At 68.9% G+C, this 11,897-nt stretch overlaps 2 protein-coding genes across 3 annotated transcripts in view; one reads left to right on the forward strand and one right to left on the reverse strand.

Moving 5' to 3' along the window:
* The window catches only part of OPLAH (5-oxoprolinase, ATP-hydrolysing), a 13,353-nt gene extending 3,546 nt beyond the window's left edge, over window positions 1-9,807 (forward strand). For both annotated transcript variants that reach the window (XM_049632773.1, XM_049632774.1), the window contains exons 2-27: window positions 465-688; window positions 766-957; window positions 1,478-1,577; window positions 1,654-1,777; window positions 1,861-2,056; window positions 2,135-2,300; window positions 2,414-2,552; window positions 2,647-2,714; window positions 2,874-3,139; window positions 3,276-3,388; window positions 3,475-3,645; window positions 3,832-3,969; window positions 4,056-4,194; window positions 4,315-4,427; window positions 4,659-4,810; window positions 5,445-5,605; window positions 5,689-5,790; window positions 5,873-6,047; window positions 7,581-7,765; window positions 7,891-8,037; window positions 8,132-8,266; window positions 8,406-8,555; window positions 8,647-8,804; window positions 8,892-9,052; window positions 9,247-9,344; window positions 9,600-9,807. In XM_049632773.1, coding sequence (XP_049488730.1) covers window positions 465-688; window positions 766-957; window positions 1,478-1,577; window positions 1,654-1,777; window positions 1,861-2,056; window positions 2,135-2,300; window positions 2,414-2,552; window positions 2,647-2,714; window positions 2,874-3,139; window positions 3,276-3,388; window positions 3,475-3,645; window positions 3,832-3,969; window positions 4,056-4,194; window positions 4,315-4,427; window positions 4,659-4,810; window positions 5,445-5,605; window positions 5,689-5,790; window positions 5,873-6,047; window positions 7,581-7,765; window positions 7,891-8,037; window positions 8,132-8,266; window positions 8,406-8,555; window positions 8,647-8,804; window positions 8,892-9,052; window positions 9,247-9,344; window positions 9,600-9,746 — 3,920 coding nt within the window. In that variant the 3' untranslated portion in view covers window positions 9,747-9,807. The remainder of the gene's footprint in view (window positions 1-464; window positions 689-765; window positions 958-1,477; window positions 1,578-1,653; window positions 1,778-1,860; window positions 2,057-2,134; window positions 2,301-2,413; window positions 2,553-2,646; window positions 2,715-2,873; window positions 3,140-3,275; window positions 3,389-3,474; window positions 3,646-3,831; window positions 3,970-4,055; window positions 4,195-4,314; window positions 4,428-4,658; window positions 4,811-5,444; window positions 5,606-5,688; window positions 5,791-5,872; window positions 6,048-7,580; window positions 7,766-7,890; window positions 8,038-8,131; window positions 8,267-8,405; window positions 8,556-8,646; window positions 8,805-8,891; window positions 9,053-9,246; window positions 9,345-9,599) is intronic.
* On the reverse strand, window positions 9,429-11,874 carry LOC125924321 (sphingomyelin phosphodiesterase 5-like). The gene is made up of 7 exons (XM_049632777.1): window positions 11,031-11,874; window positions 10,863-10,935; window positions 10,568-10,708; window positions 10,389-10,478; window positions 10,235-10,298; window positions 10,021-10,156; window positions 9,429-9,948 (listed from the first exon to the last, which is right to left on the reverse strand). Exons 1-7 carry the CDS (start codon window positions 11,856-11,858, stop codon window positions 9,856-9,858), a joined length of 1,425 nt encoding a protein of 474 aa, XP_049488734.1. The 5' UTR covers window positions 11,859-11,874; the 3' UTR covers window positions 9,429-9,855.
* Between the last annotated feature and the right edge of the window lie 23 nt (window positions 11,875-11,897).

Consider the following 11,897-nt stretch of genomic DNA (forward strand, 5'->3'; position numbering starts at 1 on the left):
CTCCCCCCCCCCCCGCCCCCCGCCCCGATCGCGGGCCCTGCCGCCTCCCTGGCGCAGGCCCCGCCCCGTGCCCCCTGTCCCACTCGGCCTGGGCCCCAAGGTCGAGCGACTGGGGAAGTCACCTGCCCCCAGCCCCCGTGCCTCCTCGTGCTAAAGGAGCCCAGACCCACCAGCCCGTGGGCTCTCCGGGGCGCCTCCGCCTCTGGCGGGTCCGGGGATTTGCGCCGCAAGCCGGGGCCCTGAGAACCGGGTAACGAGGAGCGTTAGGTGTGGCGTCCCCACCTGCCCGGCTGCGGCCGCGCCTCAGGCGGCGCTCTGAGCTCGGCCTGCAGCCCCGGGCTCGGCCCAGGGCGCCTCCTCCGACCGCCCCCCCACCCCTTGCTCTCCTCAGCCCGGCTCTGCCCAAGGCTACCAAGCCGCGGGTGACCCCCGGGCCTGTCGCCTGATCTGCTGTGTCCGTCCAGTTCTCCCAGGACTGCCGGCTGAAGAGTCAGTGCTGGACTCCAGCCCTGTCACCATGGGCAGCCCCGAGGGGCGTTTCCATTTCGCCATCGACCGTGGAGGCACCTTCACAGATGTCTTTGCCCAGTGCCCCGGGGGGCAAGTGAGGGTCTTGAAGCTGCTCTCAGAGGACCCCGCCAACTATGCAGACGCCCCTACTGAGGGCATCCGCCGCATCCTGGAGCAGGTGGCCAGGGCAGGGCAGAGGGGCGGGCTGGGGAGGGACCTGGGACCGGGGCCTGACACTGACCCTGTGGTTCCCAGGAAGGAGGCGTGCTGTTGCCGCGGGACCAGCCGCTGGACACCAGCCGCATTGCCAGCATCCGCATGGGCACCACGGTGGCCACCAACGCGTTGCTGGAGCGGCGGGGGGAGCGGGTGGCGCTGCTGGTGACACGTGGCTTCCGAGACCTGCTGCACGTGGGCACCCAGGCCCGAGAGGACCTCTTTGACCTGGTGAGCGCACCCACTCCAGCTGGTGGCTGCGTCGTGCAGCTCATGGTTTCCCAGGGATGCCGTGGCCCCTCGGGAGGGCAGCCCTTGGAAGGGTCAGTGTTGGCCCCAGGCTAGCAGCTTATAGGCGGAGAGAAGGTTCCAGACACTCCTAGCAGGCACTCTGTCCCCCAAGCCCTCAGAGCGGTCACAATGTCTTGTTCCTGTCTGTCACCATACTGTTCGGGGTGAGGGGTAGGAGCCACCCCCACTCTCCCACTCCCCTACCCCCACCCCTACTGCTGGGCTCCTCCAGGGAGCTGCCCTTGCGGGGGGTGGCAGTTGGCTGCACTCAGGTGCCTGGGGGCAGAGAGCCACTCCTTGGGGATGGGGAGGCCTTGCTGGGGCTGGCCCTGTCTGTGTCTCCTGGGCCTATGGACTGGACTGCCGGGACACATCCCCTCGCCCGCACTGCCCCACCAGCGCAGGACCCCAGCAAGGACCCTCGGGCCTGGGTGTCCTCTGAGCCTCTGCCTGTCCCCAGGCTGTGCCCATGCCTGAGGTGCTGTACGAAGAGGTGCTGGAGGTGGACGAGCGTGTGGTGCTGTATCGCGGGGAGCCAGGTGCAGGGACACCTGTCAAAGGTGCGGGTGCCTCAGGGCTGGGGCCACGGGGGCAGCAGGGTGGGCCTTTGACGGATGGTAACGGGCCTCCTGGCAGGCCGCACGGGGGACCTGCTGGAGGTGCAGCAGCCTGTGGACCTTGGGGCTCTGCGTGGGAAGCTGGAGGGACTCCTGTCCCGAGGTGTCCGCAGCCTGGCCGTGGTGCTCATGCACTCCTACACGTGAGCGTGGCTTGGCCGGGGCTCTGGGCGGTGGGCTGGAGGCCGTGGGCAAGAGGCGGAGCGCCGTGGGGTCGTCATTACAGGTGGGCCCAGCATGAGCAGCAGGTGGGCGCACTGGCCCGGGAGCTGGGCTTCACCCACGTGTCACTGTCCTCGGACACCATGCCCATGGTGCGCATCGTGCCTCGGGGGCACACGGCCTGTGCCGACGCCTACCTTACCCCCACCATCCAGCGTTACGTGCAAGGTTTCCGCCGTGGCTTCCAGGGCCAGCTCAAGGTGAGGCCCCCTGCCGGCCTGCTCCGCCCGCCCCACCCCTGCCTGCCCGGCCCCTTACTGGCTGCCGCTCTCCCACAGGACGTGCAGGTGCTGTTCATGCGCTCCGATGGTGGCCTGGCGCCCATGGAGTCCTTCAGCGGCTCCCGGGCTGTGCTCTCTGGCCCTGCTGGGGGTGTGGTTGGCTACTCAGCCACCACCTACCGGGTGGAAGGCGGCCAGCCCGTCATCGGCTTTGACATGGGAGGTACGGAGGCCGGAAGGGTGGGGTCAGGAGGAGTCTCCACCGCGGCCCCGGGGCTGAGCAATGCTGGGCGTCCGGGTCTGTGTGGTGACTCCTCCCACCTCTCTCTCCTCCAGGCACATCCACCGACGTGAGCCGCTACGCTGGGGAGTTTGAGCATGTCTTTGAGGCCAGCACGGCTGGTGTCACCCTCCAGGCCCCTCAGCTGGACATCAACACAGTGGCAGCTGGTGGGGGCTCCCGCCTCTTCTTCAGGTCAGCCCCTGCACCTGGGTTGGGCACTCCCCTGCCCCCCGCCCCAGCCCTGCCTCCCAACCCACCTCTAAGTCCCGTCCTCCCTGCCCCAAAGGTCCGGCCTCTTTGTGGTGGGCCCTGAGTCTGCAGGAGCCCATCCTGGCCCCGCCTGCTACCGCAAAGGTAAGAGCTGGTACCTGCCCCGCCAGGCCCCTTCCCACGCTGCCCAGGCCTACCTCCGCCCCCCCCACCCCCACCCCGCCGCCCTTCAGCCCTGACCCTGCTGCCCAGTCCTGGACCCCATCTCCAGCCCCCAACCCCCACACCCTGCACACCTCCCAGGGGGCCCCGTGACAGTGACGGATGCTAATCTGGTTCTGGGTCGCCTACTGCCTGCCTCCTTCCCCTGCATTTTTGGGCCGGGAGAGGACCAGCCACTGTCCTCTGAGGCCTCCCGAAAGGCCCTGGAGGCTGTGGCCGCTGAGGTCAACAGCTTCCTGACCAACGGGCCTTGCCCGGCCTCCCCGCTGAGCCTGGAGGAGGTAGCCATGGGGTTCGTGCGTGTGGCCAACGAGGCCATGTGCCGGCCCATCCGCGCACTCACGCAGGTATGCCCGCCTTCGCCCTCGCCTTCGCCTGCCCTGCCCCCCACCCCCTCACCTCTCACTCAGGCAACCCCATCAGGGTGAGGGGTGGGGGGCCAGACAGGGCAGGGCGCGCCACCGACCCCCTCTGGCTTCCCAGGCAAGAGGCCACGACCCCTCGGCCCACGTGCTGGCTTGCTTTGGGGGAGCCGGCGGGCAGCACGCGTGCGCCATTGCCCGGGCCCTGGGCATGGACACTGTGCACATTCACAGGTACGTCTGGGAGTGGTGCGCCTGTCGGGGGTGGGGGGCTGGCTTTGGGAGGCACCCCCACATAGCCGAGGCCCCCGTCTACGTAGGCACAGCGGGCTGCTGTCAGCGCTGGGGCTGGCCCTGGCGGACGTGGTGCACGAGGCACAGGAGCCGTGTTCCTTGCCCTACGCGCCTGAGACCTTTGTGCAGCTGGACCAGAGGCTGAGCCGCCTGGAGGAGCAGTGTGTGGACGCCCTGCGGGCCCAGGGCTTTCCCAGGTGGGGCTCACCGGGGGCAGTGGAGGGGGGAGCTGGGCCAGGCAGAGGGCTGGCAGCATCCCAGCCACCCCCAGTTGGCTTTCCTGCCCGATGTGCCAGGTGGCGCGGTCCGGGAGGGCTGGTGGATGCGGGACGGGAGTCCCCGGGGCACCGTGTGCGAGTGGCCCGCCCGCCCCGCTGCTGCAGGTCCCAGATCAGCACCGAGGGCTTCCTGCATCTGCGCTACCAGGGCACAGACTGCGCCCTCATGGTGTCTGCCCACCAGCACCCGGCCACTGCCCGCTCGCCCCGTGCTGGCGACTTTGGGGCCGCCTTTGTGGAGAGGTATGCGAGCTCTGCCTCCCGGGAGCCCTGGCGGGTGGCCTACCGGCCTGGCCCTGATCGTTTTCTCGGGGCCTGCGGACGTGCAGGTACATGAGAGAGTTTGGCTTCGTCATCCCTGAGCGGCCGGTGGTGGTGGACGACGTGCGTGTGAGGGGCACTGGTCGCAGCGGCCTTCGCCTCGAGGATGTTCCCAGAGCTCAGACCGGGCCTCCCCGCATAGACAAGGTGGGTGGCTCTGCCTTGGCCTGCCCACCCGCACCCGCAGGGACAAGGGGACGGGTGTGGAGGGGGAGGGGCAGGGAGGGGCTGCATCTAGGAACCTCACTCATCCCACACCCTCCTCAGGTGACCCAGTGCTACTTTGAGGGGGGCTACCAGGAGACCCCTGTGTACCTGCTGGGAGAGCTGGCCTATGGGCACAAGCTTCAGGGGCCCTGCCTCATCATCGACAGCAACAGGTGGGCTGAAGCCTGGCCAGGGTGGGGCCATGGTGGGTACAGTTGCCGGGGCCTGGTGAGCTCAGGGGCCCTGTCAGGGGCTCTCTGGCCCGAGGCTACAGGAACAGAAAGGACTCTGGGGTCCCATTATGGTTGGGTGTCCCCCAGCCTAGGGACGTGGGGTCCCTATTTGGGACGGGAGGGGGGGGGGTCTGGCTCGGCGCCCCCAGCCTCTTGCGCCCCTGCCTTCAGCACCATCCTGGTGGAGCCAGGCTGCCAGGCAGAGGTGACTGATACCGGGGACATCCGCATCTCTGTGGGGGCTGAAGTCCCGAGCCTGGTGGGCGCCCAGCTTGACCCCATCCACCTGTCCATCTTCTCTCACCGCTTCATGAGCATTGCTGGTGAGTGGCTGCCCGGTCCCCATGGCCCTGCTCCCTGGGCAGAGGTAGTGCAGGCACGTGGCTGGCAGGCCGTGCAGAGGGAGACAAAGTGTGACCCAGGGAAGGGGCAGAAGTGGAGTCCCCGCTGGCGACAGGGCCGCCCTGGGACGGCCAGCCCCGCCGCACCAGCCGGCCTTGGGCAGTGGGAGCACCTAACTCCCGCCAGCAGTCATGGGGCCTGAGATCGCCATCCTGTCTGTGGACGGAAAGAGGCTCCGCCCGGTGAGCCCTTCTACGCGGGGTCGGCTGGGGCTTGCTCGCCCCGAATCCTGTGCCTCAGCACCGATTTCTTGCTGTGCTAGGCAAGGTGGAGAGTTGAGGTGGGGTACCGGGTTCTTGGTGAGGCCCTGAACAGGGATGGAGAGGAAGGGGGGGCACCTCTCACACAGGCAACACACGGGGCCCGCCTGCAGTCTGGCTGTGTCCGCCGGGCCACCACCGCCTTCGGGTCCTGGGTCTGGGTGTCAGAGGCCTTGAAGGCAGCAGTCCTGCCTCTTTTTCCTCTAGGGGTGTGCCGCGCCGGTGGGCGGCCGGGGCGGGGCCGTGCCGCGGGCGGGGCGGGGCCAGCGGGTGCCCGCTCATTCTGTGCCCCCAGAGCAGATGGGCCGCATCCTGCAGCGCACAGCCATCTCCACCAACATCAAGGAGCGTCTGGACTTCTCCTGTGCCCTCTTCGGGCCCGATGGGGGGCTGGTATCCAACGCCCCCCACATCCCCGTGCACCTGGGCGCCATGCAGGAGACCGTACAGTTCCAGGTTCGGCGGCCCACCTCTCGGCCTCCCTGACCCCACCCCTCGCCTCCGCCCCTGCCGCCTCCACAAGTGTCTTCTGGTCTCAGATCCAGCACCTGGGGGCCGACCTCCACCCTGGTGACGTGCTGCTGAGCAACCACCCGAGCGCTGGGGGCAGCCACCTGCCAGACCTGACCGTCATCACCCCGGTGAAGGCCGCTGCCTGGGTGTCTCCGGGGGTGGGGGTGGCGCAGGCTGCTAGCACAGCTCACTGTCGCTCTCCACCCCCAGGTGTTTTGGCCGGGTCAGACTCGGCCTGTGTTCTACGTGGCAAGCCGTGGGCACCATGCGGACATTGGGGGCATCACGCCGGGCTCCATGCCTCCCCACTCCACCACACTGCAGCAGGAGGGCGCCGTCTTTCTGTCTTTCAAACTCGTCCAGGGAGGAGTCTTCCAAGAGGAGGGTGAGTGGGAGTGGGCTTGGAGTGACCTCGAGGTCGGGGGAGGGCTCAGTGGAACAGGCCGATTGGGGCGCTGTGGCAGCGAGTGAGTGGCGGAGGCCTGCCTTGAGGCTGGGGAGCCGGGTAGCGACCCCGGAGTGGTAGCAGATCATCTTTCAGAGGCGATCGGAGGCACTGAGGTGAACTCCTTCTGGGCCCAGGAAGGCTCAATGGTTTTGGGGGTGGGGAGCTGGCCAGGACAGTCACAGGACTGGGCACAGGAGGGAGAGGGGCTGTTTCAAGGTCAGCAGCTGCTCACGGTGGTGTCTGCCTTGTGTTTGCACTGGGTCTGTGGGCTACAGAGCAGTGAGGACGGGGGCCAGGGCCTGCAGACTCGCGGAGAACTTTCCTGGGCCTGCACTGGTCTGCCCTACACCATGAAAGCCCCCAGCCCATGTGCAGAGTAGATGGGGGGTTGAAGGCTTGGAGTGGGGAGTGGGGTAGGGGGCGGCTGCAGCTGTGCTGAGTGATACTGACCCTCAAGCAGGGCAGAAGTGGGGGTAGGTAGGGACACCTGTTTTGGAGATCAAGGTTGGTATTTGATGGGATCTAGGGATGAGGATGAGAGGTCAAGTTCAGACAGCCGGAAGGTGGAGGGAGGCTGTGTCACTGAGTCGGCACAGAGCAGTGAAGTTGGGACAGAAGCCCAGGGACAGGGGCAGTGAAAACAGAGCTGGTCTGAGGCTGCAGGTGTCTAGGAGCCCAGGCAGGCATCTGGGAGTGAGAGGAGGCAGCATGGGCGGGGGGGGGGGGTGGTGACAGAGCCACAGGCTGCCGTGGGTGGAGGACACAAAGAGAGTGACCCAGGCCTGGTCATTCCCTTGGTCAGTGTGTGTGGTGGGGGCAGAGGGCAGGGGGCAGGGATCATGGGAGGGATATGTGCAGGCACGTGACAGAAGATGCAGTGGCCAGGGAGCCTCAGAGAATACTGTAACCTAGGTTAGGGAGAGAGTCCTTGCCTGGGTCTCTGGGGCTCGCCAGGGGGCGGAGGTCTGGTTCAAATTTGTTTGGAGGTTGGGCAGGAGGCCCAGAGAGCTAGCTGATGCTCTTGCAAAGTGGTTGAGAGGGAGCCAGTGAGGGCCATCGGACTGAGGGCAGTATGAGTTGGGGCGGGTGAGGGGAAGTGTTTCTTCTCCTGGGAGTGGGGAGGGAAGCCCAGAAAAGGCAGGAGGGAGTGGGGCAGAAGGAGTTAAAGGTAAGAGGACCCCCCTGCTTCTCCTCAGGCACCTCCAGTTCCTGTGAGGTCACAGGAAAAGCCTAGGGTGCCCTGGGGGGCTGGGCTTTGGGAAGAAGGTTGAGCAGATGGCAGGAGGCTGTGGCTTTGGGGGTGCCGGGGGTGGGTGTCAGCAGGGTTGTGGGGGGCCAGGGAAGGGCCAACATGGGGAACTCCCCATAGTGCCCAGCAGAGGAGGAGTAGGTACGGATCAGGGCACTGGGCAGCGCAGCCCCCCATCCGACCGGGTGGAGGGTGGCTCAGCGGTGACCCCATCCGTGCAGCGGTAACTGAGGCCCTGCAGGCCCCAGGCAAGATTCCCGGCTGCAGCGGCACGAGGAACTTGCACGACAACCTGTCAGACCTCCGCGCCCAGGTGGCCGCCAACCAGAAGGGCATCCAGCTGGTGGGAGAGCTCATCGGGCAGTACGGCCTGGATGTGGTGCAGGCCTACATGGGCCACATTCAGGTGGGCCTAGGGCGCAGGAGCAGGGGGCAGCTCTGTACCTGCCCCCTGGCGGCCAGGCGGGGAGGTGGGCAGCCCCCGGCCACCTGGAAGGCAGCGTGGCTGCCGCTGAACGTCCTGTCTGCCAGGCGAACGCGGAGCTGGCTGTGCGAGATATGCTGCGGGCCTTCGGAACCTCCCGGCAGGCCCGAGGCCTGCCCCTGGAGGTGTCAGCAGAGGACCACATGGACGATGGTTCCCCCATCCGGCTCCGCGTGCAGATCAACCTGAGTCAGGTCAGGCCGCAGCAACGGGGCCGTGGGCACCCGACGCGTGGCCGGGGGGCTGCTGCTGACCCACCTCTCCCCCCCACCCCCACCCCGTGGGCAGGGCAGCGCAGTGTTTGACTTCAGCGGCACGGGGCCTGAGGTGTTCGGCAACCTCAACGCTCCGCGGGCCATCACGCTGTCCGCCCTCATCTACTGCCTGCGGTGCCTGGTGGGCCGCGACATCCCGCTCAACCAGGTGCGCGGCGCGTGCTGTGTCCCTGAGCGAGCCTGGGGGCGGGTCGGCCCAACACCGGACTGGTCTAGGAGTGCGGGGGTAGGGCGACGTTTATTTCCCAATCGCCCTGAGAGCTGCCCTCCCCCGTCCCCCACCTCAGGGCTGCCTGGCGCCAGTGCGCGTCGTGATTCCCAGAGGCTGCATTCTGGATCCGTCCCCGGAAGCGGCCGTGGTGGGTGGCAACGTGCTCACGTCGCAGCGCGTGGTGGACGTCATCCTGGGGGCCTTTGGGGCCTGCGCCGCCTCCCAGGTGTGGCGGGTGGGTGGGCACGCTTGGGGCCACGGGCGGGGAGGGTCTCGGATGCCTCCAGCCTAGCGCAAATGCCGTTCGCCCCTGCCAGGGCTGCATGAACAACGTGACCCTGGGCAACGCCCACATGGGCTACTACGAGACGGTGGCGGGCGGCGCGGGCGCGGGCCCCGGCTGGCACGGGCGCAGCGGCGTGCACAGCCACATGACCAACACGCGCATCACCGACCCCGAGATCCTGGAGAGCAGGTGAGTGGTGCGGGCGCGGCCGGCGCCGGGGCGGGGAGCAGGAGCCCGAGCCCGGGTGGACCGTTCTGAACCCCCTGGCCCGCGCAGGTACCCAGTCATCCTGCGCCGCTTCGAGCTGAGGCAGGGGTCCGGGGGCCGCGGGCGCTTCCGAGGCGGCGACGGCGTCGTCCGCGAGCTGCTCTTCCGCGAGGAGGCGCTGCTGTCCGTGCTGACCGAGCGTCGCGCCTTCCGGCCATATGGCCTCCACGGTGAGCGGCAGCGTCCCTGGATCCCCGACTCCCACCCCACCCACCCACTCCTGCACGGTGTCCTCCCCTCTGCCCGCCCTCCTCCTCTCTCCCTTCCTTGCCTCTTGCACGGAGTCCTTCCCTCTGCCCGCCCGCCGCCTCTGCCCCTCCCTTCCTTGCCTTCCGGGCCAGCCTCACTTTGCCTCTTCCCGAAGGGGGCGAGCCCGGAGCCCGGGGCCTAAACCTGCTGATTCGTAAGGACGGCCGGACAGTGAATCTGGGCGGAAAGACGTCGGTGCCCGTGTTCCCCGGGGTAAGGATTGACATCTGTCCTTCCTCATTCCCGCCCGCCCTCCAGCGGCCCCCTTTCCACAGAGGGTGAGCAGAGTTGCAAAAATAACCAGCGTCTGAATTTAATTTGGTTTCCGAAGGAGAGAGGGCGCGCCCTGGGCCTCCGTGGGCCAGGCGGGCCGCCATGAATGCGCTGCCCCGGTGGGGATGGGACTGCAGCGAGAGGCAGGGTTGGGGGCGTCCATGCCTGCAGTGAGCCTGTCCCTCTGCTCCACAGGACGTGTTCTGCCTCCACACACCAGGCGGGGGCGGCTACGGGGACCCGGAGGACCCCGCCCCACCGCCGGGGTCGCCCCCGCAGCCCCCAGCCTTCTCTGAGCGCGGCAGCGTCTACGAGTACCGCAGAGCCCAGGAGGCGGTGTGAGGGAGGGCCCCCACAATAAACAGCGAAGTCACCGCGTTCCCGCGGCAGCCGGCCAGGCTCACGCTCTGCGTCCGCGTCCGTCTTTTCAACTGTCGCCTGCGAGCCTGCGTCAGGAGGGCACGGAAACTCGGAGGCGAAGTCCCACGGCCAGGTGGTCTGTGAGCCCCGCCAGGGCCGTGCTGAACGTCACCTGTTCCACCTCCTGGGGGCGGGAGTCAGACTGAGGAGTCGCCCTAGCTGCAGCCGGCCCAGCGCCCTGAATTCTGGCACTTACTGGGCTCAGCGGGCCTCCGACCGCTCCCCGGTACATGATGTAGTCCAGGCGCCGGCCCCGCCAGGGCTCAGCCCGGCGGCCTCCGCCCAGAGGGCCCGCCAGGTAGCGGCGGCGCCCTTCCTCCTGCTCCAGGGCCCTGAGGAGGGGCGGTGTCACTAAGACCAGGCCTCCCCAGCGTTCTGGGCGGCGTCTGACCCCCCAGGTCGCCACTCACCTCCTTAACATCTCCGGGGAGCAGGCCACCGAGTGGCGGAGGGTGGAGGTGCTCAGTATTGTGCCTGGGGGAGGGCGGGCGGAGGGCGGTGTCAGCGGCAGCCGCGGGCCTCGAACCGCACCCAGGTCGGCTCCCCACCCGGTTGCCCCCGTACCCAGAGCCCAGGGCTGATCCCGGCGCGTGCCCAGCCGGCAGGGGTCCCGGAAGTGGCTGAAGAGCTGGTGCTCCTGCTCCTGCGCGTGGTCTGCGGGGCGAGGCCAGCGCTTGGTGGGCGGGGCGGGGCGGGGCGAGGCCAGGCCGCCCCGCCCCCGCCCCGCCGCAGCCTGCCCTCACCTGAGGAGCAGTTGTCGAAGTTTAGGTCGCCCAGGAGCACGCTGAAGGCCACGGCCTCGCCACTCTCGCGGCTCTCGGCTTCAAACTGCTCGATCCAGTCCAGTAGTAGCGTCAGCTGTTTACAGCGCAAGGGCCCGTCCTCTGCGAGGGCGGGAACGGAAGGCTCAGCGGGGCCGCGCTCCCCGCCCCCCCCCTCCCCGGGGCTCGCGGTGCCGCGGGCAGTGAACCAACGGTCGGGGGCGCGGAGAGGCCAGACGGCCTGCCCACGCGCCGACGATCCCGTCCTCGGGCTCACCACTCGGTGCATGCAAGTGCGTGCAGTGCAGGAAGCCCACGACGCGGCGCCCGTCCAGGATGCCCACCTGCGCCTGCAACACCACGGAGGGCCCCAGCAACCGTCGCCAGTTCGAGCCCACGCCAGCCCTCTCCCCGCCAGGAGGCGCCGCGGCGGTTGGGCAGGTACCTGTGCGGAAAGCAGTCCCTTGGAGGCCAGCGCGTCCTCGCGACGTGCGTGGGGGAAGGACCGGAAGGCGGCGCGCAGCAGCGGGTAGCGCGAGGCCAGCAGCAGCCCGCTGCCGAGCAGCTTGAGGTGCGGCCCGGGCTGCAGGCCACACGAGCCCACGTCGTGCAGCACCGGGCCCAGACTGGGCGCTAGGCGGCTCACGAGGCGGTGCGCCGAGCGCAGGTCGAACACCTCCTGCAGGCACACGAATTCCAGACCTGCCGGCACCTCGGCTGTCAGCACTCCGCAGGGCGCCCCCGGCCCCGGCGGACTGCTGCCAGTGGCCCCATAGCGCGAGGGCCGCAGGCCGGCGAGCAGCGCGGCGCCCACAGCCTCGGCCCGCCGCTGGCTGTGCTTCAAGTTGCTGAAGCGCGCCAGCCCGTCGGGGAGCAGGCACAGGTTGGCGCTGAGGAAGCTGAAGCAGCGCGCGGGCTCGGCCGGGGGGCGCCAGGGCGCCGGGGGCTCCCAGCACTGCGGCGGGGGCTGGTAGCAGAAGGGGCGGCGCCAGGTCTGCAGGAGCAGCCAGAGCGGCAGCCCGAGCAGGGCCAGGGGCAGGCCGACCAGCAGCAGCAGCAGCAGCGCGGCCCCAGCTTCCGCAGCGGCTTTCAGCCGCCGCAGGCCGCTCGGGCGCGCGGTCGGCGCGCAGCAGCCCAGCAGCCGGTCCAGGGCCCAGTAAGCCGGGAAGAGCAGGGCTCGAGCCAGGCGGTGGAGGGCGTGCAGTCCCGGGTGCGGGAAGGGAGAGGGCCGTGGGGCACCGGACGCTGGGGGCCAGTCCGGAAGGGTCTGCATGATGTGCGGGACTCCTCCGCCTCGCGGCGCCCCTGCGAC

Source organism: Panthera uncia, chromosome F2 (genome assembly GCF_023721935.1).
Source record: "Panthera uncia isolate 11264 chromosome F2, Puncia_PCG_1.0, whole genome shotgun sequence".
In the NCBI taxonomy this organism is placed as follows: Eukaryota; Metazoa; Chordata; class Mammalia; order Carnivora; family Felidae; genus Panthera; species Panthera uncia.